This window comes from Pseudophryne corroboree, chromosome 11 (genome assembly GCF_028390025.1).
Source record: "Pseudophryne corroboree isolate aPseCor3 chromosome 11, aPseCor3.hap2, whole genome shotgun sequence".
Lineage (NCBI taxonomy): Eukaryota > Metazoa > Chordata > Amphibia > Anura > Myobatrachidae > Pseudophryne > Pseudophryne corroboree.
Window position 1 is genome coordinate 286,400,474 of NC_086454.1, and position 27,228 is coordinate 286,427,701.

At 47.1% G+C, this 27,228-nt stretch overlaps 2 protein-coding genes across 3 annotated transcripts in view; both read left to right on the plus strand.

The window, feature by feature from the left end:
• HERPUD1 (homocysteine inducible ER protein with ubiquitin like domain 1) overlaps positions 1-10,776 on the plus strand; it is a 37,240-nt gene extending 26,464 nt beyond the window's left edge. Inside the window, exons 6-8 of one of the 2 annotated variants that reach the window (XM_063945409.1) lie at positions 3,421-3,756; positions 4,693-4,798; positions 10,151-10,776. In XM_063945409.1, the coding sequence (XP_063801479.1) occupies positions 3,421-3,756; positions 4,693-4,798; positions 10,151-10,294 (586 nt within the window). In that variant the 3' untranslated portion in view covers positions 10,295-10,776. Of the gene's footprint in view, positions 1-3,420; positions 3,757-4,692; positions 4,799-10,147 lie in introns of both variants that reach the window. The other variant, XM_063945408.1, reaches the window with a different exon arrangement.
• A 12,691-nt stretch (positions 10,777-23,467) lies between these two features.
• Positions 23,468-27,228, plus strand: part of CETP (cholesteryl ester transfer protein) — a 70,828-nt gene continuing 67,067 nt past the window's right edge. Inside the window, exons 1-2 of the mRNA XM_063944238.1 lie at positions 23,468-23,636; positions 26,969-27,083. Of these exons, the coding sequence (XP_063800308.1) occupies positions 23,516-23,636; positions 26,969-27,083 (236 nt within the window). The 5' untranslated portion in view covers positions 23,468-23,515. The remainder of the gene's footprint in view (positions 23,637-26,968; positions 27,084-27,228) is intronic.

Sequence of the window (27,228 nt, forward strand, 5' to 3'; positions counted from 1 at the left end):
GAAGAAATTTCCAGGGAGTGTGGTCGAGCCTGAAAAAGTCTCTTCACATAAGCATTCTGGAACTAAGAGCAATCTACAATGCTCTAAGCCAGGCGGAACCTCTGCTTCAAGGAAGACCGGTGTTGATCCAGTCGGACAACATCACGGCAGTCGCCCATGTAAACAGACAGGGCGGCACAAGAAGCAGGAGGGCAATGGCAGAAGCTGCCAGGATCCTTCGCTGGGCGGAGAATCACGTGATAGCACTGTCAGCAGTATTCATCCCGGGCGTGGACAACTGGGAAGCAGACTTCCTCAGCAGACACGACCTTCACCCGGGAGAGTGGGGACTTCATCCAGAAGTTTTCCACATGCTATTAAACCGTTGGGTAAAACCAATGGTGGACATGATGGCGTCTCGCCTCAACAAAACACTGGACAGGTATTGCGCCAGGTCAAGAGATCCGCAGGCAATAGCTGTGGACGCGCTGGTAACACCTTGGGTGTACCAGTCGGTATATGTGTTTCCTCCTCTGCCTCTCATACCAAAGGTATTGAGGATTATACGGCAAAGAGGAGTAAGACTAGTGGCTCCGGATTGGCCAAGAAGGACTTGGTACCCGGAACTTCAAGAGATGGTCACGGACGATCCGTGGCCTCTACTTCTGAGAAGGGACCTGCTTCAGCAGGGTCCTTGTCTTTTTCAAGACTTACCGCGGCTGCGTTTGACGGCATGGCGTTTGAATGCCAGATCCTAAAAGGAAAAGGCATTCCAGAAGAAGTCATTCCTACCTTGATAAAGGCAAGGAAGGAAGTCACCGCGAAGCATTATCGCCGTATTTGGCGAAAATATGTTGCGTGGTGCGAGCAGCGGAGTGCTCCGATGGAGGAATTTCAACTGGGTCGTTTTCCTACATTTCCTGCAATCAGGATTGTCTATGGGTCTCAAATTGGGATCTATTAAGGTTCAAATTTCGGCCCTATCAATATTCTTCCAAAAAGAATTGGCCTCAGTCCCTGAGGTCCAGATTTTTATCAAAGGAGTACTGCATATACAGCCTCCTGTGGTGCCTAAGGTGGCACCGTGGGATCTAAATGTAGTTTTAGATTTCCTCAAATCCAATTGGTTTGAACCACTAAAGAATGTGGATTTGAAATATCTCACATGGAAAGTGACTATGTTACTGGCCCTGGCTTCGGCCGGGAGAGTATCTGAACTGGCGGCTTTGTTTTATAAAAGCCCTTATTTAATTTTCCATTCAACATAGGGCAGAGCTGCGGACGCGTCCGCATTTTCTCCCTAAGGTGGTATCAGCGTTTCACCTGAACCAGCCTATTGTAGTGCCTGCGGCTACAGACGACTTGAAGGACTCCAAGTTGTTGGACGTTGTCAGAGCCTTAAAAATATACATTTAAAGGACGGCTGGAGTCAGAAAATCTGACTCGCTGTTTATACTGTATGCACCCAACAAGTTGGGTGCACCTGCTTCTAAGCAGTCGATTGCTCGTTGGATTTGTAACAAAATTCAACTTGTACATTCTGTGGCAGGCCTGCCACAGCCTAAATCTGTTAAGGCCCATTCCGCAAGGAAGGTGGGCTCATCTTGGGCGGCTGCCCGAGGGGTCTCGGCATTACAACTCTGCCGAGCAGCTACGTGGTCAGGGGAGAACACGTTTGTAAATTTTTACAAATTTGATACCCTGGCAAAGGAGGACCTGGAGTTCTCTCATTCGGTGCTGCAGAGTCATCCGCACTCTCCCGCCCGTTTGGGAGCTTTGGTATAATCCCCATGGTCCTTTCAGGAACCCCAGCATCCACTTAGGACGATAGAGAAAATAAGAATTTACTTACCGATAATTCTATTTCTCGGAGTCCGTAGTGGATGCTGGGCGCCCATCCCAAGTGCGGATTATCTGCAATACTTGTACATAGTTATTGTTAACTAATTCGGATTATTGTTTAGGAAGCCATCTTTCAGAGGCTCCTCTGTTATCATACTGTTAACTGGGTTTAGATCACAAGTTGTACGGTGTGATTGGTGTGGCTGGTATGAGTCTTACCCGGGATTCAAAATCCTCCCTTATTGTGTACGCTCGTCCGGGCACAGTACCTAACTGGAGTCTGGAGGAGGGTCATAGGGGGAGGAGCCAGTACACACCACCTGACCTGTAAAAGCTTTACTTTTGTGCCCTGTCTCCTGCGGAGCCGCTATCCCCCATGGTCCTTTCAGGAACCCCAGCATCCACTACGGACTCCGAGAAATAGAATTATCGGTAAGTAAATTCTTATTTAAAGTTCAGATTTCGGCCTTATCCATTTTCTTTCAAAAGGAATTGGCCTCTTTACCTGAAGTACAGACTTTTGTGAAGGGAGTACTGCATATTCAGCCTCCTTTTGTACCTCCGGTGGTGCCTTGGGACCTTAACGTGGTGTTAAGTTTCCTTTAGTCATATTGGTTTGAACCACTTAAAACAGTGGAGTTGAAATATCTCACTTGGATGGTGGTCATGTTGTTAGCCTTGGCTTCGGCTAGGTGAGTTTCGGAATTGGCGGCTTTATCACATAAAAGCCCCTATCTGGTTATATGGATAGAGCGGAATTGCGGACCCGTCCTCAATTCCTACCTAAGGTGGTCTCATCCTTTCATATGAACCAACCTATTGCCGTTACCAAAATCGGTTAAGGCCCATTCCACTAGGAAGGTGGGCTCGTTTTGGGCGGCTGCCCGAGGGGTCACGGCACTACAGCTGTGATGAGCTGCTACTTGGTCGGGGTCAAACACCTTTGCAAAGTTCTATTTGTTTGATACCCTGGCTGAGGAGGACCTCCTGTTTGCTCAATCGGTGCTGCAGAGTCATCCGCACTCTCCCGCCCGTTTGGGAGCTTTGGTATAATCCCCATGGTCCTTACGGAGTCCCCAGCATCCTCTAGGACGTTAGAGAAAATAAGATTTTAAACCTACCGGTAAATCTTTTTCTCGTAGTCCGTAGAGGATGCTGGGCGCCCGTCCCAACTGCGGACTACTTCTGCAAGACTTGTATATAGTTATTGCTTACATAAGGTTTGTTATAGTTTCATCGGTTTTGAACCGATGATATGTTGTTTTTTCATACTGTTAACTAGATAGTGTATCACAAGTTATACGGTGTGATTGGTGTGGGCTGGTATGAATCTTGCCCTTGGATTAACTAAAATCCTTACCTCGTACTGTCCGTCTCTGGGCACAGTTTCTCTAACTGAGGTCTGGAGGAGGGGCATAGAGGGAGGAGCCAGTGCACACCCAGAGTCAAAGTCTTTCTTAAAGTGCCCATGTCTCCTGCGGAGCCCGTCTATCCCCATGGTCCTTACGGAGTCCCCAGCATCCTCTACAGACTACGAGAAAAAGATTTACCGGTAGGTTTAAAATCTTATTATATCATACCTGTGTTCCTCTCTCCTAGCTATGCTGCAGCTGCTGCTACCAGCTCCCCATCCCAGCGAAGACAGGAGATACCAGTTGTACCACCTGCTGCTCCCGATCCACTGCCTCATCCCTTTCCTGCAGCCAACCAGGCTCCCATCCCTGAAGGACCAGCCCCGATAAATCCAGGAGCCAATCAAAACCTGCGCATGAACGCCCAAGGAGGACTAGTGGAGGAAGAGGATGATGTGAACAGAGACTGGTTGGACTGGGTGTACACAGCGGCACGGTTTTCTATCTTCCTCAGTATCCTGTATTTCTACTCAAGCCTGAGCAGATTCATGATGGTCCTCTGTGCCATGATATTGATGTATCTGTGAGTATCCTGTTCATGTAGCTGGCAAGTCTCATTTTGTGTGCGAGCAGGTGTATGACTGAAGCAGTGGGTTACTGGGATTCTGCTGCTCAGTCTGTTACTACATGTTTAAGCTGGCCTCACCCAGATGCCCGCACTGCTTGGACTGAGCTGAGTGACTGGTGTCCAAACTCATTGAGATCTAGACATTCACACCAGAGTTAGATCAATCTGCACTTGCCAACATCCAGTGGTCCAGGGCCTGAGTCAGATCTGCACAAACCAATGGTTTATGTACATCTCCAATGTTTCATGTACTGCGCATGTGCAGCACTGGGTCCTGTGGTATGCAGTGCCCGCTAAGTTGCAGCCTGGTTGTCAGGCTGCAACCGTCTGGGGATGGGGAGGTGTTACCAGAACTGTTTAGTGGGAGTGCAGAGTCCTGAGTCTTCTGGCAGATTTACTGGTCTCTGCAGTGTCAATTCCTCAGCCATCCTGAGTAACTGGAGCATGATCCGACGCTGTGTCTTCAGACGCAGCAGCGGATCGCACAAGCATGTTGGAGTAGTCTATTACACACCTCCTTCAGCATATTTTTGCGCAGCTGCTATTCTTACTGTGTCCATCATTGAATAAGGTCCTCAGTTGGTGCCTTTTCTTTGGAATTCTGGGATGTGTAGTTCCTCAATCAGTTTTAATATCGGGGCATGCTGGGTTGCATAGTTCCATAGCAGCTGGAGGGATGCATGTTGCATGCCCCTGCTTAAGACCCTCTTTCCCATGTTATATGATGTAATCTGCATTATGTTGAAGTATTTCTGACCATGTTCTGCAGTTAAATCTGCGGCTAAGGATTTAAAATCAAAGTAACATTTTAGTTTTAGCTGGTTGCATAACAAAATCCATGGTCATATATAATAGGTAATATCTGATGCTGAGCCACTTCTCCTATTGCAGGCACACAGCAGGATGGTTTCCATTTAGACAAAGGCGCCCTCAAGAACCTGCAGTCCCTGCTCCACAGCCTGTCCCAAATCAACAGGACCAAAACAATAACTTGCAGGTGAGTCTGAGACTATTGCTGCAGATTTCTTGTCAGTATGTGCCTTTGTGTAGTATACCTGTGGTGAAGGGGGGGGAGCCCTTACGTTTTAAGTGACGTGCTTAAAGCATAAGTGAACTGTAGGGGGAAAACTAAATGGTGTGGCATTAAGCTTCATATTGTATGTTTGGCCCGATGTGTTCAACTTCTTGCACTATTATCCCTGATATATATATATATATATATATATATATATCTAATATATATATATAGGTTGAGTATCCCATATCCATATATTCCGAAATAAGGAATATTCCGAAATAAGGAATTTTTTGAAGGAGAGTGAGACAGTGAAACTTTGTTTTCTGATGGCTCAATGTACACAAACTTTGTTTAATAGACAGTTATTAAAAATATTGTATTAAGTGACCTTCAGGCTGTGTGTATAAGGTGTATATGAAGCATAAATGAATTGTGCGAATGTAGACACACTTTGTTTAATGCACAAAGTTATTAAAAATAATGGCTAAAATGACCTTCAGGCTGTGTGTATAAGGTGTATATGTAACATAAATGCACTCTGTGATTAGACTTAGGTCCCATCACCATGATATCTCATTATGGTATGCAATTATTCCAAAATACGGAAAAATCCGATATCCAAAATGCCTCCGGTCCCAAGCATTTTGGATAAGGTCGACTCAACCTGTATATGTATGTGTGTGTGTGTGTATATATATATATATATATATATATATATATATATATATATATAGAGAGAGAGATAGATATAATGTGTATATATGAAGCAAAAAAAGACTGCAGCACTTGAAGACTTGAAGCAATATAGTGGTGTATTAAAAATAACACATGGTGTCCAATGTTTCTGGGTCGACACACCCCTTTGTCAAGGAAAAGGCTGTTTTTCCTTGACAAAGGGGTGTGTCGACCCGAAACTTTGGACACCATGTGTTATTTTTAATACACCACTATATTGCTTAAAGTCTTCGAGTGCTGCAGTCTTTTTTGCTTCCTTTGCACCCCATGTTTTCTGGAGGCACCAGAGCACCTGATTTGACACTGGGAGGAGTGCTGGTCCGCACATTGCTTTTATATATATATATATTTATCTCCTATATAACAGCCCTATTCTGTGACCTTGTGATTCATTTGCTAACGCTGGGCGGAGTCGCAACAGTGGGCGGAGTTATTCAAATGAGTCACAGAGATCTGGCCAAATCTACAGGAGCAGAAGCAGATAGTATGGGCATGGCACAGGCAGGGGTGCATACCTCCCAGCTTTCTGCAGGAGCTTTCTCCAGGCAGAAGGAGGGAAACACACTCGGCGAAAAGGGGGCGTGGCTTCACGGGAGGGTCCCCGCTTTCGTCAGTGAGGGGGCTTGCCCAGCGCTCTGTGAGCTGCTGGCATGCCCCCAGGGGCTGATTATGAGTCCGGGGGGCACAGGGCACTTGAGACAGGGGAGCCCTATCTCATTGCTGTGCCTGCTGTGGGTTGGGGGCGTGGCCTAATCGCGGCCTGCGCGGCCACGCCCCCTTATGCAAATTCCGATTTTTATTTTTATTTTTTTTATGGGATTTTGGCCCCTCAGCTAGGGCTAAATCCAGAGGACGTGGTCGCTCCCCCTACACACCCGCACAGGGAGAAGAAAGCAGGGAGACTGCTGCCTCCCTGCAACACCACAGACCTGCCAATATGCTGCAGCGTGTGCTGACTGTAGCACAATGCTGTTGCTGGCAGGACGGGGGGAGCTTCTGAGCTGGGACAGAGCTACTCCAGCCGGGGGGCCCCCTAAAACTGTGGGGCCAACGGTACGTATCCCCTGGCCACCCCCCCCCCCCCCCCCCCTTAATCCGGCTCTGCTGCTGGAACCCCCCCCCCCCCCGTAATCCGTACCCCCTGAGGCCCCCTCTCCCTCTGTCTCCACTATTCACCGCTGCTCTGCTAAGCAGAACAGCGAGTACAGGAGCTTTCCAACTGCCCCCCCCCCCCCCCCCCCCACCGCCGGACACTGCGACCCGCGGGTGGGACAGCGGGACAGACCCCAAAAAATGGGACTGACCCCGAGAAAATCGGGACATTTGGGAGGTATGGGGGTGTGTGAGGGGTATGTCATACAGACAGACGGGCACCGGCTCACTGTGTGCTTGACCCCCACATCGGCATACTCAGCAGGGTCTCTCTGGTGCGGAGGAGCGTCACTTTCTGACACACTCCACGCTTCTTAGCTGCAGTTTAGTGGGGCACCTGCCGCTGTGCAGGTTCCATACTGCCTCTGTTATCTCCAGCCCCGGCAACCCCACCGCTAGCTGCAGCGCTGCCACCCGCAGTGGAGTGCGCCCAGCTCATTCACACACTTTAGCTGGCGGGTAGCGCTGCAGAAATCCGAGCTGCTTGCAGGCTCTGACCCACTCCTCCCTCCAGCCGCAGCGTCTCCTGGGAGCTAACCAGTCACTCCCAGTCTCCCCTTACCACAGTGCCCGGAAGCCGCGAGGTCCGCGCCACGTGCATGCTATGACCCCCTCCTCCCTCCAGCCGCAGCATCTCTTGGGGGCTAACCAGTCATTTCCAGTCTCACCTTACCACAGTGCCCGGCAGCTGCGCGAGGTCTGCGGTGTGTGACTGAGGAGGGGGGGAGGGATGCGGACTGGCAGAGAAAGCAGGACTCCAGCCTGAGAGAGTCTGCCATGCCAAGTCTCCAGCAGCAGCAGATCCCAACAGGTTGGAATGGAACAGCAGCAGCCAGCAGCAGTGACTCCGATAAGACACATCTGTCTGTCACCACTGTTTTGTCCCTAATACCAATCTCTCCCGTGCCCTGTGTTCTGTCATGTCCCTGTCACCCCTGGCCTTGCCCTGCCACCCTTATTCTGGCCCTTTCACCCTTATCCTGGCCCTTTCACCCTTATCCTGGCCCTGTCACCCTTATGCTGGCCCTGTTACCCCTATCCTGGCCCTGTCACCCCTGTGCTTGCCCTGTCAACCCTATACTGGCCCCGTCACCCCTGTCCTGGTCCTGCCGCCCCTACCCTGGCCCTGTCACCCCTATCCTGGCCCTATAATTTCTGTCCTGGCCCCGTCACCCCTGATCCTGGCCCCGTCACCCCTGTCCTGGCCCCGTCACCCCTGTCCTGGCCCTGTTACTGCATACCCTCCAACTACCTTTTATGGCATGTACAGTACCCGCAGCGCCTCCAGACCTCTCCCCAATGCACTACACCTCCGCACCTTCCCCTCCACCACATGCGGCACTCCACCCCTCCCCCACATGCTGTGCCTCCAGACCCCCTACACCACCCGTGGCTCCCACTCCTCCACCCCTTCACCACCCACAGCACCTCCAGGCCCCTTCCACCATTCACCCCCCTTATACGTCTCCCCCCCACACCTGCCCCCCTCCACCCGCAGCATCTGCAGACACCCTCCTCCATCAGCGGTCCCCCCCTCACCCACCCCTCCCCCACCAATGGCACCCCCGCACCTGCCCCTCCACCACCTGCAGCACCTCCGGACCTCCTTTCCCATCCGCCGCAACACCCGTACCTGCCCCTACCCTACCCCATGGTGCCTGCGGTCCCCTACCCAACCCCCGGCACACCCATCCCACAGCACCTCCGGAACCCTTCACCCATCCACAACATCCCCACACCTGCCCCTCTCCCACCCGTGGCACCCCTGCCCCTCCCCCACCTGCAGTGCCTCCGGACCCCTCCCCCATCTGCATCCCCCACTCCTCTGCCCCTCCCCCACGCGCAGCACCTCCCGAACCTTCCCCATCCGGGCCCCACCCCCACTTCTGCCTCCCCTCCACCCGCAGCATCTACAGACACCATCCGCAGTCCCCCCCCGCACCCGCTACATTCTGTACATCGTGCCCTGCAGGTGCTGTTCACGCCGTCGCAAGGGGCTGCGCCTCCTTCACCATCGCACGCCCTTTCATTGTGCAATATTTAACCACTAACAAAGGAATGCAGGTAATACTCCATATAATACAAATATTAAACCCCAGAAAGGCATGCAAGGGTTAAGGGGGCGTAGCCCCTTGCGACGGTGTGAAGAGCGCCCGTAGGGCGCGATGAAGCACCTAGTATATAATATATATTTAATTTGGCTGTTAATATGCTGCACAAATTGGGTGGACAGGGTGTCATCTTACTATTGTATATAGTGTCAGATGTTGAGGGCAGAGGAGTAGAAGGCTGAAAATGAGTGACTAATAGTAACTTAGATCAGTGATTCTCAATCTCCATCCTCTAGGGCAGTGGTAGCCAACCCTGGTCCTCGAGAGCTACTAACAGTTCATGTTTTCCAGCTCACCTGACAGGTGCACATGTGCAGTCATTACTGACACATTTTAAAAGATCCACAGTTGGAGCTAATTACTTCACTTGTGATTCTGAGAGACCTGTAAAACGTGAACTGTTGGTAGCTCTCTAGGACCAGGGTTGGCTACCCTGCTCTAGAGCCTGTAACTGTCCAGGTTTTAAGATATCCATGCTTACGATAGATTAGTATTTTATTCGACATGATTATACCATCTCTGCGCAAGCAGGCATATCTTTAAATCTTGGACTTTGAGCGTTTGAGTATAGAAACCACTGACTCAGATGGTTCTGCTGTTCATTAAGCTGGAAAATGTGTAACTTGAGAGTTGGCACTGTACAGATGTTGGTTCAACAGCTGCATTAATTTAAGAGCTTATGGGACTCTGCATTTGATGTGGCTGTGTACTGCATTGCCTTAGTTTCAGAAGTGACATGCTCATTTTTATGTTGTAAAGAAGTTTCAAGTTCATCTAAACATAAGCTGAAGCCACATTGTTGTCGAAGCACAAGTTTCCTGAGAATGCAGTTATCCAATCACTAGGACTAGTAAGATTAGAGAAGTGGTGTAAGCTGATGGGTAAAAAGATGGCAGCTGCCATTACAGTTGTAGGTTAGAGATCAATTTTAGCAAACAATGAGGCATATGTATTAACCTTGAGAAGGGATAAAGAAGTGATAAGCGCAAGGTTATAACGCACCAGCCAATCATGGATTTGAGAAGTGACCGGAGCTGACTGGCTGGTGCGTCATCACCTTGCGCTTATCTGCTTTATCTCTACTCCAGGTTTAATACAGCTGACCCAATATCTTAACTCTGACCATTAACCTACTGAAATATCTACCAGTATCCTATGGTGATCATATAAACCCATTGATGTCTGGAGGGGAATCGTTTGGATCTTTCCAGAATGTAAATAACCAATAGGGTCTACTTATAGAGCTCTGGGTTTACAAAAAAGTATCTAATATTTTGACAATCCATCCTTACAAAAACAATACATTTTAGCATTTTTTTTTTCTTTTCAGCAGGAAAATGATCAAGTTGGAGAAGTCAGCAACGCGACAGCCGAAGAGCATCTCCAGACGCACTCATTTATGTCTACAGCCTGGGTCTTTTTCAAAACATTTTTTGCATCTTTGATCCCGGAAGGTCCACAAGCAGTGGTCCAGTGACAGCAACGTAACAAAGAACATTTCTGGTACAGATACGGACTTCCAGCCCATGCTTCTAGTCTTCCATCTCTGTTACATGGTCGAAAGGCAATCCGTTTAGGAACTGATGCTTTGTAGTTTTGTAGGAAGACTGTTTCAGTGTGACTGAATTTCCTACCTGAAGCATACCGTTTTTATACAAGTCCAAAGATGTGTTTACAACATGCAAATCTGAGCAGACATCCTCTGCTCATGTCATATGATTCCTTGTGGAATGTCGGGATAATTTACACTAATTGTAGTGTTAATGAACTGTAACAATTCTAGCATACTGGGCAGCCTTGCTTTGATGTCTACTTGCTACGGAGCAGATATATTACTGTATTCTGTATGCTGCTCTGCATTTCAAAACTTCTTCCTCTTTGTGCCCAAGTTTCATGCACAGAAGCCTGCACTTTAGTGAATACTTTCAATAAATTGAAATGCTTTGTATGGTCCTTAAATATGTGTTTTGGCTTTGCAGTCTTCAGATTGTTTATATTCCCATATCCTATAATTCCTGATGTGAATGTGAAACTGGTGACCAGCGAGTACATTGTGTAGAACAGTGGTTCTCAACCTCTGTTTTTAAGTACCCCCAACAGTTAATGTTTTCCAGGTCTCCTCACAGGATTGCAAGTGAAATAATTTGCCCCACCTGTGGGTCTTTGATAATGTGTCAGTGAGTAATGAATACACCTGTTCAACTGCTAGGTGACCTGGAAAACATGAACTGTAGGGGGTGCTTGAGGGCTGAGGTTGAGAACCACTGGTGTAGACTATGTTCAGTCTGTCTTTGTCACTAGCTCCTTGTAATATGATGGGCTGAATATTTAGGTAGTGCACAAAGGACGGTCTCCAATGTGGACCTTGCTAGATTTTTTTTTTTGTTGGTGTACACTTTATCACATTGAATGCTCTTTAATTGTTTAACAATTATTGAATGTCATTTGGAAAGTGTTAAAACAATGCAAACATTATTCGAAAGAAAACTCATCGAATGGAAATCAAATATTTGGTCAGTTTCATGTGCAGATAAGCATTTCCATTGGCAGCTTACCACTGCAGTCCAAGGATCTGCTGATTCTCTGGTCTTTACTGCAAGTTGGCTTATAAGCAGCTGACTGTTATGGCTGTGTGCTGCTGCACACCTTGCATGAAACATGATCGGTAACATTTTGGGTTCCATTGAAGTGGTGAGAAACCATTGAATCCTGGCCACCTGATTTCTTAACATACTGCTCAAATGAAACCAGGTACAGCTCACTGTTGAAGCCTGGTCTTTTACACTGATGGGAGATCCAGCCTGGCGTGACAGGAACGTCTGTAGTAAAGCTGGATTGGGTTCAGATGTATAGACAGACAATGTCTAGGTCTGACCGACAGTAGGTCAACACTGACAAAATGTCAACTATGAAAGGGTGACCGGTTCAAATGGTGGACACATTTCGAAACAACTTTTTAACGGTTTTACATTTACACCTTTTTCATCCACGTGGACTGCCATTGGGAATTGTAACCTGTGCTGAGTGCAGTGAGGCACCTTGCCCATAGCATGGAGAGCGAAGTGTGCCATGCAAGGGAACGTGGTACATTAACTCTGGTTCCCTGTGCTCGAACGGTGAAAATTACACAAAAATGGTGTCTACTTTTTTGTCGACCATTTCACGTGCCAAGCTTGTGTCAACCTTTCATATGTCGACCTTTTATCCAGGTTTACGTTTTTGTCCGTGTTGACCATATGGAGTCAGCCTATATATTGTAGATCTTCCATACCACACCCAGCTGGGTTGATATAGGGTAGCCGGACTCTGCATCTGTCTGTTACACAGCGGTTACTCTGCACCTTGGGGAGAACAGTTTTTCAGACTTATTCCACATTATTCTAATTTAACTCTTCAATCCTGATTTCTCTAACGTCCTAAGTGGATGCTGGGGACTCCGTAAGGACCATGGGGAATAGCGGCTCCGCAGGAGACTGGGCACATCTAAAGAAAGCTTTAGGACTATCTGGTGTGCACTGGCTCCTCCCCCTATGACCCTCCTCCAAGCCTCAGTTAGATCTCTGTGCCTGAACGAGAAGGGTGCACACTAGGGGCTCTCCTGAGCTTTAGTGAAAGTTTTAGTTTAGGTTTTTTATTTTCAGTGAGACCTGCTGGCAACAGGCTCACTGCATCGAGGGACTAAGGGGAGAAGAAGCGAACTCGCCTGCGTGCAGAGTGGATTGGGCTTAGGCTACTGGACATTAGCTCCAGAGGGACGATCACAGGCCCAGCTTGGATGGGTCCCAGAGCCGCGCCGCCGGCCCCCTTACAGAGCCAGAAGGCAGAAGAGGTCCGGAAAATCGGCGGCAGAAGACGTCCTGTCTTCAACAAGGTAGCGCACAGCACTGCAGCTGTGCGCCATTGCTCTCAGCACACTTCACACTTCGGTCACTGAGGGTGCAGGGCGCTGGGGGGGGGGGGGCGCCCTGAGACGCAATAAAAACACCTTGGCTGGCGAAAATACATCACATATAGCCCCCAGGGCTATATGGATGAATTTTAAACCCTGCCAGAATCCATAAAAAAGCAGGAGAAAAGTCCGCGTAAAAGGGGCGGAGCCTATCTCATCAGCACACTGGCGCCATTTTCCCTCACAGCTCCGTTGGAGGGAAGCTCCCCTGGCTCTCCCCTGCAGTCACTACACTACAGAAAGGGTTAAAAAAGAGAGGGGGGCACTAATTAGGCGCAGTATTAACTATACAGCAGCTATAAGGGGAAAAACACTTATATAAGGTTATCCCTGTATATATATATATATAGCGCTCTGGTGTGTGCTGGCAAACTCTCCCTCTGTCTCCCCAAAGGGCTAGTGGGGTCCTGTCCTCTATCAGAGCATTCCCTGTGTGTGTGCTGTATGTCGGTACTTTTGTGTCGACATGTATGAGGAGAAAAATGATGTGGAGACGGAGCAGATTGCCTGTAATAGTGATGTCACCCCCTAGGGGGTCGACACCTGAGTGGATGAACTGTTGGAAGGAATTACGTGACAGTGTCAGCTCTGTATAAAAGACAGTGGTTGACATGAGACAGCCGGCTACTCAGCTTGTGCCTGTCCAGACGTCTCATAGGCCGTCAGGGGCTCTAAAGCGCACGTTACCTCAGATGGCAGATATAGACGCCAACACGGATACTGACTCCAGTGTCGACGGTGAAGAGACGAATGTGACTTCCAGTAGGGCCACACGTTACATGATTGAGGCAATGAAAAATGTTTTACACATTTCTGATAATACGAGTACCACCAAAAAAGGGGTATTATGTTCGGTGAGGAAAAACTACCTGTAGTTTTCCTGAATCTGAGAAATTAAATGAGGTGTGTGATGATGCGTGGGTTTCCCCTGATAACTGATAATTTCTAAAATGTTATTGGCATTATATCCTTTCCCGCCAGAGGTTAGGGTGCGTTGGGAAACACCCCCTAGGGTGGATAAAGCGCTCACACGCTTGTAAGGGCTCTACCTTCGCCTGAGATGGCCGCCCTTAAGGATCCTGCTGATAGAAAGCAGGAGGGTATCCTAAAAGGTATTTACACACATACTGGTGTTATACTGTGACCAGCAATCGCCTCAGCCTGGATGTGCAGTGCTGGGTTGGCGTGGTCGGATTCCCTGACTGAAAATATTGATACCCTAGATAGGGACAGTATATTTTTGCCTATAGAGCATTTAAAAGATGCATTTCTATATATGCGTGATGCACAGCGGAATATTTGCCGACTGGCATCAAGTCTAAGCGTGTTGTCCATTTCTACCAGTAGAGGGTTATGGACACGTCAGTGGTCAGGTGATGCGTATTCCAAACGGCATTTGGAAGTATTGCTTTATTAAGGGGAGGAGTTATTTGGGGTCGGTCTTTCAGACCTGGTGGCCACGGCAACAGCTGGGAATTCCACGTTTGTACCCCAGGTCGCCTCTCAACATGAGAAGATGCCGTATTATCAGGCGCAGTCTTTTCGTGGACAAGCGGGCAAAAGGTTCCTAATTTCTGCCCCGTGACAGAGGGAGAGGAAAAAGGCTGCAGAAATCAGCCAGTTCCCAGAAACAGAAACCCTCTCCCGCCTCTGCCAAGCCCTCAGTATACGCTGGGGCTTTACAAGCAGAATCGGGCACGGTGGGGGACCCGTCTCAATGAATTTCAGCGCGCAGTGGGCTCACTCGCAAGTAGACCCCTGGATCCTTCAGGTGATATCTCAGGGGTACAAATTAGAATTCGAGACTTCTCCCCCTCGCCGTTTCCTAAAGTCGGCTTTACCGATGTCTCCTTCTGACAGGGAGACAGTTTTGGAAGCCATTCACAAGCTGTATTCCCAGCAGGTGATAATCAAGATACCCCTCCTGCAACAGGGAACGGGGTATTATTCCACACTGTTGTACCGAAGCCGGACGGCTCGGTGAGACCGATTCTAAATCTAAAATCTTTGAACACTTACATACAGAGGTTCAAATTCAAGATTGAGTAACTCAGAGCAGTGATTGCGAACCTGGAAGAAGGGGACTACATGATGTCTTGGGACATCAAGGATGCTTACCTTCATGTCAAAATGTACCCTTCTCACCAAGGGTACCTCAGGTTTATGGTACAGAACTGTCACTATCAGTTCAGACGCTGCCGTATGGATGGTCCACGGCACCCCGGGTCTTTACCACGGTAATGGCCGAAATTATATTCCTTCGAAGGAAGTGAATTTTAGTTATCCCTTACTTGGACAATTCCCTGATAAGGGTAAGATCCAGGGAACAGTTGGAGGTCGGTGTAGCACTATCTCAGGTAGTGTTGCGGCAGCACGATTGGATTCTCAATATTCCAAAATCGCACCTGGTTCCGACGACGTGTCTTCTGTTCCTAGGGATGATCCTGGACACAGTCCAGAAAAAGGTGTTTCTCCCGGAGGAGAAAGCCAGGGAGTTATCCGAGCTAGTCAGGAACCTCCTAAAACCGAGCCAAGTCTCAGTGCATCAATGCACAAGGGTTCTGGGTAAAATGGTGGCTTCCTACGAAGCAATCCCATTCGGCAGATTCCACGCAAGAACTTTCCAGTGGGACCTGCTGGACAAATGGTCCGGGTCGCATCTTCAGATGCATCAGCGGATAACCCTGTCACCAAGGACAAGGGTGTCCCTCCTGTGGTGGTTGCAGAGTGCTCATCTTCTAGAGGGCCGCAGATTAGGCATTCAGGACTGGGTCCTGGTGACCACGGATGCCAGCCTGCGAGGCTGGGGAGCAGTCACACAGGGAAGGAATATCCAGGGCTTATGGTCAAGCCTGGAGACATCACTTCACATAAATATCCTGAAGCTAAGGGACATTTACAATGCTCTAAGCTTAGCAAGACCTCTGCTTCAAGGTCAGCCGGTGTTGATCCAGTAGGACAACATCACGGCAGTCACCCACGTAAACAGACAGGGTGGCACAAGAAGCAGGAGGGCAATGACAGAAGCTGCAAGGATTTTTCGCTGGGCGGAAAATCATGTAATAGCACTGTCAGCAGTATTCATTCCGGGAGTGGACAACTGGGAAGCAGACTTCCTCAGCACGACCTCCACCCGGGAGAGTGGGGACTTCACCCAGAAGTCTTCCACATGATTAAAAACTCGACGGGTATTGCGCCAGGTCCAGGGACCCTCAGGCAATAAGCTGTAGACGCTCTGGTAACACCGTGGGTGTACCAGTCAGGGTATGTGTTCCCTCCTCTGCCTCTCATACCCAAGGTACTGAGATTGATAAGATGGAGAGGAGTAAGCACTATATTCGTGGTTCCGGATTGGCCAAGAAGGACTTGGTAACCGGAACTTCAAGAGATGCTCACGGAGGATCCGTGGCCTCTACCTCTAAGAAGGGACCTGCTCCAGCAAGGACCCTGTCTGTTCCAAGACTTACTGCGGCTGCGTTTGACGGCATGGCGGTTGAACGCCGGATCCTGAAGGAAAAAAGGCATTCCGGATGAAGTCATCCCTATCCTGATCAAAGCCAGGAAGGATGTAACCGCAAAAACATTATCACCGCAATTGGCGAAAATATGTTGCGTGGTGCAAGGCCAGTAAGGCCCGACGGAGGAAATTCAACTGGGTCGATTCCTACATTTCCTGCAAACAGGAGTGTCTATGGGCCTGAAATTGGGGTCCATTAAGGTTCAAATTTCGGCCCTGTCAATTTTCTTCCAAAAAGAACTAGCTTCAGTCCCTGAAGTTCAGACGTTTGTAAAAGGAGTACTGCATATACAGCCTCCTTTTGTGCCTCCAGTGGCACTTTGGGATCTCAATGTAGTTTTGGGTTCCAAAAGTCACATTGGTTTGAACCACTTAAATCTGTGGAGTTAAAATCTCACATGAAAAGTGGTCATGCTGTTGGCCCTGGCCTGGGCCAGGCGCGTGTCAGAATTGGCGGCTTTATCCTGAAAAAGCCTTTATCTGATTTTCCATTCGGACAGGGAGGAATTGAGGACTCGTCCTCAGTTTCTCCCCAAGGTGGTTTCAGCGTTTCACCTGAACCAACCTATTTGTGGTGCCTGCGGCTACTAGGGACTTGGAGGCCTCCAAGTTGCTAGACGTTGTCAGTGCCCTGAAAATATATGTTTCCAGGACGGCTGGAGTCAGGAAATCTGACTCGCTGTTTATCCTGTATGCACCCAACAAGCTGGGTGCTCCTGCTTCTAAGCAGACTATTGCTCGTTGGATTTGTAGTACAATTCAGCTTGCACATTCTGTGGCAGGCCTGCCACAGCCAAAAATCTGTAAATGCCCACTCCACAAGGAGGGTGGGCTCATCTTGGGCGGCTGCCCGAGGGGTCTCGGCTTTTCAACTTTGCCGAGCAGCTACTTGGTCAGGAGCAAATACGTTTGTAAAATTCTACAAAATTGATATCCTGGCTGAGGAGGACCTGGAGTTCTCTCATTTGGTGCTGCAGAGTCATCCGCACTCTCCCGCCCGTTTGGGAGCTTTGGTATAATCCCCATGGTCCTTACGGAGTCCCCAGCATCCACTTAGGACGTTAGAGAAAATAAGAATTTACTTACCGATAATTCTATTTCTCATAGTCCGTAGTGGATGCTGGGCGCCCATCCCAAGTGCGGATTGTCTGCAATACTTGTACATAGTTATTGTTACAAAAATCGGGTTATTGTTGTGAGCCATCTTTCAGAGGCTCCTCTGTTATCATGCTGTTAACTGGCTTCAGATCACAGGTTATACGGTGTGATTGGTGTGGCTGGTATGAGTCTTACCCGGGATTCAAAATCCTTCCTTATTGTGTACGCTCGTCCGGGCACAGTATCCTAACTGAGGCTTGGAGGAGGGTCATAGGGGGAGGAGCCAGTGCACACCAGATAGTCCTAAAGCTTTCTTTAGATGTGCCCAGTCTCCTGCGGAGCCGCTATTCCCCATGGTCCTTACGGAGTCCCCAGCATCCACTACGGACTATGAGAAATAGAATTATCGGTAAGTAAATTCTTATTTTCTTTGCTCATCTCCCAAGTTTGTATATTGGTAATAACTCATTCTCCTATGTTTTAACCATAGGGGAACAGATAACCAAATGTAGCAATTCATCAAAAGCAGGGGAATTTATACTTTTTGGCATTAACACTTGGACAGACTGACTTTGGGCCCCCTAATGCAGTCGCTGTGACCAAAAAATGTCCTGGCGGTAATCGGATGTATCTTGGCCTGGCTGTTCGTCTTTATGTAAGAGATATGTCTCTTTTGTATGGGAGAGACCCCGGATCATAGTCAAATTCCACTTTCAAGTCTTTAAACCCCTACATGTAAATAGTGCTGTATTTGCACAGTGTAGACCCCTAACACGTAGAAAAATGCATGAACTTGGTAAACTTGGCTAGGAAGTTGATATACAGCTCACCAATCATGTTCTTTGTATGTGTAATCTGCAAAACCGACAACCACTAACAATGTATAACGATCAACAGAGCTGAATTCCTGTTTAGGACTAATATGCGGTCTGTTTTAGGTTTTTTTGTTTTTTTTTTAAATATGGATTATCCCAAGAAATAAGCCAGAAACCCCCACCTTCCCTCAAATAGAGAGGCAGATGTTTACATTTTGAAGCGTTAACCCAGAGGTTCCCAAATGCGGTTCTCAAGGCCCCCAACAGTCCAGGTTTTAGATATATCCATGGCTCAGCACAGATGGTTAAAACAAAATTGACTAAGGTGCTAATGAAATTGCCTGTGGCCAAGCATGGATACATTTAAAACCAGGACCGTTGGGGTGCCTTGAGGACTGCGTTTGGGAACCTCTGTTAACCCTTTGTTTTGGTTTTGCTCATTTCTGTAATTGCCATTTACATTGTGGGATTAAGTACCCAGACACAGATGTCAATAAGACTATTGTGGGTCTCATTAATTGGTGTTCACATGCTACGAGTTATTGTTTTTTAAATACTCCCCCTGTATAATCTGTCCTTATCTGTTTGATGGGCAGTGGTTGAGAAGTTCCTGCACATACCAGCGAGTCCTCTTGCCATGTAGTGGACAATTTAGAACAAAGGATGGAGTTGTCAAGTTCTCCAGACACAGAGCAAGGTTACCTCAATGGAAAGTCACATGCAACAATACAACCCATGGTGGTAAATGTAATAGGGTGTGAGAAGCCAGAGGTTTGGTATTTCGTGCAAGAATGGATGTAGTTTTAAAGCAGCAATCAACCTGGTTTTGCTTTAATGATTTCTGCTTTAAAATATGGCCCTTCTCTGAGGAAATCCTGGACCTCCATCTTCTCTCCCCGTATTAATTTTACCCCATGAATTCAATGACACAATGAGTTCTAAAACTTTGAGGATTACAGTATATAAGGGAGAAACACTCGTGGGTTATGCAGTAAGTTTCTGGATGCAAAAAGTATTTACAAATGGTAAACATTAATTTTTCAAAGTGTTTGCTAGAGCAGTCTATGCAAAGTTGCATGTGTACAAACCACTCAAAGCTGCTGGACCAGTCCAAAGCAGGTATGTCTTCTACATGCTGGAAGGAGGTCTCCAATACAGCTTCTAGTTACTCCAAATGAATTTGAAGTATCCTGACCTCAATTTTTGGGGCTAGGTCTGGACTGTATGGTGGATGACCAAGCTCCTGGATGTATTCTTCTGTCAGAAAATCCACCTCTTTACTGGTCTTGTGTGCAGGTTCATTGTCACAATGGATAAGGGCACCACAAGTGCGTTTTTGGATGGTACCTGGAAATAGCTTCCAGCAGGTTTGAGTATCAGTCCCCAGTGACTGCACTTTTGCACAAATGATATGGCAGCTACATGTCCAGTCCTAATAACAAAAACAGCCACCATCTGATTGTCCATGTTGTGCTCTTGTTGGAACTTTTGTGTGGTGTGCACCTGCAATTGGGGTCCACTGCGTTGACTGGTAGATCAGTGGCAATGAATCTTGGATCTACTTTCAAACCAGAGACCAGACTGTTTTTAAGTGACTGCCATCAAAACTGGCCAATGTGATGCAACACCAAGTCACCGGAGCATCCTGCTCTTGAGTGAGTTGATGGGGTTACCCAGCGTGCAGTAACCCTGCTCAGGCCAAGCTTTTTGTAGAGTATTTAGTGGATGGATCCTGATGAGATGCCTAGCTCCTCTAACTGGACCACAGTCACCCTGGTGTCCAACTCGACTGTTGCCCACACGGCAACAACATCTTTGGTGATGGCGGACACAAGTTGGCTGCAGTGCTCCACGTCTTCCAGGAGTCATCTCCCATGCCGAAATTCTGCAAACCACTACAACACATTGGTTCAGGGCAGTGCTTCCTCCTTAAAAGCAGCTTGCCGTTGGTCAATCCTGTCCTGTTGCAGACCACTCTTGTAGTCATAGGAGATAATGGTTCTCCAGAGGCTTCTGTTGTGTTCCATAACGAGTTAGTGAAGGAAGTGAACATCATTTCTGCTTATATGGTTCTAGAGCCTTGACATTTCACAAGAAGTTAGGGCTTACAGTTCACAACCAGACAATGCACTGGTTGTTAACTGTACTAATACACTGCACATCTGGAATTTTATTGCAATCCCCTCGTAATAGCTATATTAGGGTTAGTAAAGTAACCTTTTTAAAATTGTACCACAAAACTCCCTCACTCTGCAGTTAGTTATGTCATAGTTTGGCAGATGAATTTGACTAAGTCCCAATTGCGCAATACAATAGAAAGCTTTGCTGTCATTTTCTCAGCCATTTCCTTCTGTTGTAAATGTGTGGCTTTTCTGTACTCAACTTATTAGGTAGCACAAAGTGTCTGCAGAGTCATACACGGTAACATAGAAACATGTCGCAATAACACTGTATCAGAGCAACATGTAAAATACAAAATGGCTGACTGTATAAGTACCAAACTTTGCTAGAACACCGCAAACTGGAAAGGACAGATAATAGGATAAAGCAATGGTACCAAAACTTGGTCCTCAAGGAACCCAACAGCCAAGGTTTAAAGGATATCCATGGCTGAGCACAGATTGTTAAATCAAGTTGACTGAGGTATTAATTAAGTAACTTGTGCCCAAGCATAGTAATTCTTAAAATCAGGACCGTTGGGATGCCTAGAGCACAGAGTTTGTGTACCTCTAGGGTAAAGGGTAAACAACTTGGTGAATAGTAGGAGCTTACAATGGTGGAGTTGCATGTGGGAAGCAGTACAGTACTCATTCTTGTACCTTGTGTATGGGCAAGCAAATGATGTTCTGGATAGTACAAGGGAAAGATGAAGGGAGAAGTGCATGAGCTCTTGCTTACTGAAGGCTTGCATCTCTTCCCAGTGCTTGTGCAGTGCAATGGTGGGTATATTGTAGCTTTTGATTTATACAACATTAACTTTCAAATAGAACTATAACATACCTACTAGATATAGCAAATGGCATACATATGATATCCTGGCAGACGGGATGCTGGCTGTTGCTATACCGACAGTGGAATCCCATCTGCGCTCGCCACGCATGAGGCCCGGTGGCTCACTTTACTTGCCACAAGTTCTATTCCCACTTGGTTGGTGGTGTTGACCCACCAACCGAGTGGGAATACTCGGTGGTGATTGGAATATCACTGGCTGTTGGGATTCCGACAGCCAGTATATTGACTGCATCCCTTAGCAAACAAATACTTCATGTTATTGGCTATAGCCCAGGTGAATTGTGCGTTACATTATCTCTTGCAACAGTGTTTCTGGCAAATGGTAAAAAAAAAAAAAAAAGACTTTATATGTAACTGGTACAAGTGCTGTGTAGCACAAATGTGAGACATTTATGGGAACCAAAAGCACATTGGCTTCTCTTTTCTGAACTGTACCAGAATGAAATAACATGTCCAATGTTCAGAGTACACTGATTTTTCTGCAGTTATCACAGTTTTTAAACTATGTGCCGGTTCTGAAAACCTTCAGGGGAAAAACCAATCACAGGAGACAAAGTTGAGACTACAACTTGTGAGTGCCCCCTGATCTGACTCCATTATCATTTGTGTATGGGTCGTTGGATAGACACAACTTAGGTCGACAGTCATTAGGTTGACATGCATTAGTTACATAGTCAGTGAGGTTGAAAAGAGGCAAAATGCCCATCGGGTTCAACCTGTATTCTGCATTAATCTGTTTATTTTATAATGTGCATGCTGAAGTAATGGTTTAGTACCGATTTACAGCAATGGTTCCTACCACTCCCAGATCATTTTAATGTCAATATGCTAAATGCTAAAGCCCTTGATATGTTTTCCTGTTAGAAATTTGTCCAATCCGTTTTTAAATGCGTTTATAGAGTCTACCATTACTACTTCCTCTGGCAGTGAGGGACAGGGTCAAAAGGTCGACATGAGGTTTTTGGTGTCATTTTCTTCGTAAAGTGACGGGGAACCCAGATTAGTGCACCATGTCCCCTCGCTTCGCTCGCCATGCTTCGGGCAAGATTACTGTTTCAATCGTAGTCCACGTGGATCGTTAAGTGTGAAAAAAAAATCTAAAACATGAAAAAAATGTGAAAAACTCATTTCGACCTTTTGATCTGTCAACATAGTACATGTTGGCCGAACGGACATGTCGACATAATGGTGTGGTAGACCTAATGAGTGTCAACCTAAGTTGTGTCGACCTAACGACCGTAACCCAATCATTTTGAAGTGTTGCACTTCTGCAGGCTGCTCTGGGCACCCATTTTTCCAAGGGCTCCAGAGAAGAGAGAAACAAGGTTAGTAATTTGTATGTTGGAGGTAAAGTCATGTCTAATTGGACACGATAAAGTATACATTGCAAAATGGCCCTCATTCCGAGTTGTTCGCTCGCAAGCTGCTTTTAGCAGCATTGCACACGTTAAGCCGCCGCCTACTGGGAGTGAATCTTAGCTTCTTAAAATTGCGAACAAAAGATTCGCAATATTGCGATAAGACATCTCTGTGCAGTTTCTGAGTAGCTCGAGACTTACTCTGCCATGGCGATCAGTTCAGTGCTTGTCGTTCCTGGTTTGACGTCACAAACACACCCAGCGTTCACCCAGACACTCCCCAGTTTCTCCAGCCACTCCCACGTTTTTCCCAGAAACGGTAGCGGTTTTTTCACACACTCCCATAAAACGGCCAGTTTCCGCCCAGAAACACCCACTTCCTGTCAATCACATTACGACCACCAGAACAAAGAAAAGACCTCGTAATGTCGTGAGTAAAATACCTAACTGCATAGCAAATTTACTTGGCGCAGTCGCACTACGGACATTGCGCATGCGCATTAGCGACTAATCGCTCCGTTGCGGGGAAAAAACAAGCGAACAACTCGGAATGACCACCAATAGGTTTTTAAATTCTCTTACACTATCCTGTTTTTGGAACAGCATGGAAAAAATTTCAGAGTTCACACACAAGTCCTAGGAATGCCTTCTAATAAACCTTCCAGGGGGGCAAAAAAATCCCTGAGTTATCTAAAGCCACATATTGGCAGTATCTCATTTCATTTTGTTATTGGGCCGCTGACCTTTAATGAACTGAGCAGATGTGTGAGTTATATAATATCTTTATCGTGTCATTTCCAGCAATTGTAGGGAAGGATAAGCACGGACCAAAAAGGAAGTTGGGAAAACTCTGGAAATGTGCTGTTTCCTGTGCTTAGTGTAACTGTGATTATAAGAACTACAGCTCACTACCAAGAGCTGCCAGAGCTCTGTCTGCAGGACTGTTACCATGTGGCACGCAATCCTTCTCTCCTGCTTTCTGAGAATTTCATCAGCCTGTGAGTTTGAGCCATCATCCCCTCAAGAGACTGGGATAGTCTGCAGGGTAACGAAGCCAGCCGCCTTGGTGTGTAAGTGCTTGCCTCATCTTAGAGAACCTTTCCATCTTCCAGTTCTCATTATACAAAGCTAAGCAAGAAAAGATACAACCAGACATATTTCTTGCAGCCTTGGGTAATACTACACATTACATGTTAAGGCCCATATACACTAGAAGTTTTTTTTCCCAGCAATTTGAGTGATAACGACGATTCATGAACAATATATTGTTCAAATCGTCTAGTGTGTACACAGCGAATGATGAACGATGCGCGCATCTGCGCTCGTTTGAAGCGGGTCATCAGTTGTCCATGCATACAACTCAATCCCAGCAGAGCAGATCGTTTGTTGTTTACATTGTTTGTAAAATCGCTCCGTGTGTACACTCAATATCGTTTGGCAGGGAGTTCAAGGAAAATCGCTCATCTTCCACATTGTTCATCTTTCAAGTCTTCTAGTGTGTATGGGCCTTAAGGCTCACAGCAGTGATGTAGTGGTCTAATACTCACAATATCACTGCAAATTCTGGCTTTCTGGACCACATGTGCTGGAAGGTAAGGTTAAAATCTGTTGCAAAGAGATCAGCTGGGGGAAAGATGATCAGGGATGGTCAGTGGATTCTATTAACTGAGGGATTATTCTTCAGTGGGGACCAATGGACAGTGAGTGTGTGTGGGGGGGGGGTGTACTTCCTCCTGGGGGTAAGTTATCACTGTATGTTTGGTGGGGGTGGAAGGGTGATGCCACTTCAGGATTATTTGCCGCTAGGAGGGATGTTAATGGGGACCTATGGACAGCAGACTATGCAAATGCTGTATACTTACAGGATGTTCACACACGAGATGAGCAAATCTGAAACTGAGGAATGGTAATACTGGCTGATAGCTGGGTGTGGGAGAAAGAATGAGAGTGGGAGCACCTTGGTACAAAAAAATAAAAAAAATTGACTTAGTGCACAGATTCTCAGGGCACCCCAATGGTCCAGGTTTTAAGTTTATACATGCTTGGCCACAGATGACTTCATTAGCACATAAGTCAATTTGATTTAACCATCTGTGCTGAGCCGTGGATATCCCTAAAACCTGGACCGTTGTGGTGCCTTGAGGACCATGTTTAAGAACCTCTGACCTAAAGATTTATTGTCCAGTCTGGCTGGTTGGTATGGGAGTAAATTGGTATGGGATTTATTGTCCAGTCTGGCTGGCTGGTTGGTATGGGAGTAAATTGGTATGGGATTTATTGTCCAGTCTGGCTGGCTGGTTGGTATGGGAGTAAATTGGTATGGGATTTATTGTCCAGTCTGGCTGGCTGGTTGGTATGGGAGTAAATTGGTATGGGATTTATTGTCCAGTCTGGCTGGCTGGCTGGTTGGTATGGGAGTAAATTGGTATGGGATTTATTGTCCAGTCTGGCTGGCTGGTTGGTATGGGAGTAAATGACAATTGACCATTTGCTCCGAAATAGCGGAAAGCTGACAATAACAGTCGTTTAGACAAATTGGTTAAAGCAAATGGATTTAACCAATTTATTTGACCATTTTTGTCATTTTCCGTTCCTCAGGACCCCCAACAAATCACATTTTCCAGGTCACCGAGCAGGTTCACAGGTGTATTCATTACTCACTGGCACATTTTAAAAGATCCACAGGTGGAGTCAATTATTTCACTTGTGATTCTGTGAGGAGACCTGGAAAACGTGAACTGTTTGGGGTCCTGAAGATTGAGTTTGAGAACCACTGGTGTAGATTGAGGGGGTATATGTAGGCTTACCATACTATTCCTTTAAACCGTGACACTCATGAATTACACAGGTTCTATGGTTGATTATCTCCAGGTGAAACACAGGTTTGAAGTCAGCCAGCCACAGAACCTGTGTAATTCATGTTTCGAGTAGCCCTCTGCCTAGGCAGGCGGCTACCCACCATGTTTCGGGTCGCAGCCGTTGCATGTGACATCACGTAGCCGTTGCAGCCTGCCCCGCAAATGGTCTGGACACACCTGCTTTGTCCGGAACGCTCGCACCTAATGCCAAGACGCTGCTTTGATGCCCCCTCCCGCCCTGCGAATGCCTCTGCCTGTCAATCAGGCAGAGGCGATCGCACAAGTGAGATGCCGTAACATCCCACTGTGTGCGCACGCGCAGTGCGACTGCTGCGCATACGCACACTTCACCGGGCTTCAGCCTGCAAACGCTGCTGCAGCAGCAGCGTCCAGGTCTGAATTATGCCCTATATCCCTTCTACAAGATAATTTACCAATGCAAATGTCACATTATCGAGCACGCATGTACCATACCACACAAAGATGCTTTGAAAGGTACAAGTGTCATCATGCTAAAACAGTTTATTACATGATGGGGAAGATAAAATGGCACATTATAGATTTTATGGCACATATGAGGTATAATATAGTTATGTCTTTATACTTTTTTAATTGCCCAACCTTTGGGAGTAAATCACTTCACTATGGAGGTCATTCAGGTGCGGTATTTGTGCCGCTGTCATGCGCAAAGTATCAATGTTTGGCACTTTGTGCATGTGCAGGATCCGTTCTGTTCATGTGTGAATGGGTCATGCGACATTAGAAGGACGGCAGCAGACTGTCAGTGATTGACAGTCTGCTGCCGTTCGGGTGGGCGGCGGCCTCCATTTGTGAAAACGGAGGCGCATCGCTGCCGTTTAAGGGGAGGGAAGAGGTCAGGGATCTCCGTTGTAGGACAGTGATTTCCTGGCCTCTGCGATGAGCGTTTTGTGCAGCACCATGGGTGCCGTAAACCACTCAGTGGTGGCAGATTGATCCAATTCTGCGTCCTAGAATGCAGCTTGGGTCACTACTGCAGCAGGAGGCGTTTGCTTGTAATAGATGCCTCCTGCTGTATTACCATGCAGCGCTATCACTGCTGCTTCCAAGGAAGTTATAGCAACTCCAACCACACCTGAATTAGGCCCAATAACTATAGTTCACCTTTTCTAAGGACTAGGCTGAACGGGATGTAGTTACGTGACCGGATCACATTACCTACCTACATCCCTCCTCCTCCTCACTATCCCAACGGCCGGCATGCCGACCAACAGGGACTATTCCCACTCGTGGGTGTCCACGACACCCATAGACTGAGAATAGAACCCGGTTGCCACTGAGCCCGCAAGGGGCTTGCTGCACTCGTCAAGTTGTGGGTTCCTCGTGGCAAGGTCCATTACTACCTTACAGGGTCCATGGTGAATATCAGGGTTTTCATTACGCTCACAGGCATAAATCACTAGCTTTATAGCTGGCCCACATCTGGACAGAATATTGCAGCGTGTAATATAGGAATTGTGTGTATTTTTACATGTGAATGACTGCTACATCATGATCTGTTTTAGTGAATGAGAAGACAACGGAAGTTATTCAGGCTGCATTTAGGCATGCGTCTTTTCCTGACATCAGCGGAGAGAAGGGTGTCAGATTTATGGGAGCAGTCACCTACGGTCTGACCAAGTAAGGTCCTCTCTGCCTTAAACTTATGGTTTGTACAGTAAGAGATAATATGATCCAAACAGAATGTGTATGTGTATTACACTGCTGTCATCAGCTTTATCCATGTAGACAGGTCAGAATTATACACTGAATAAAGGCCCTCACG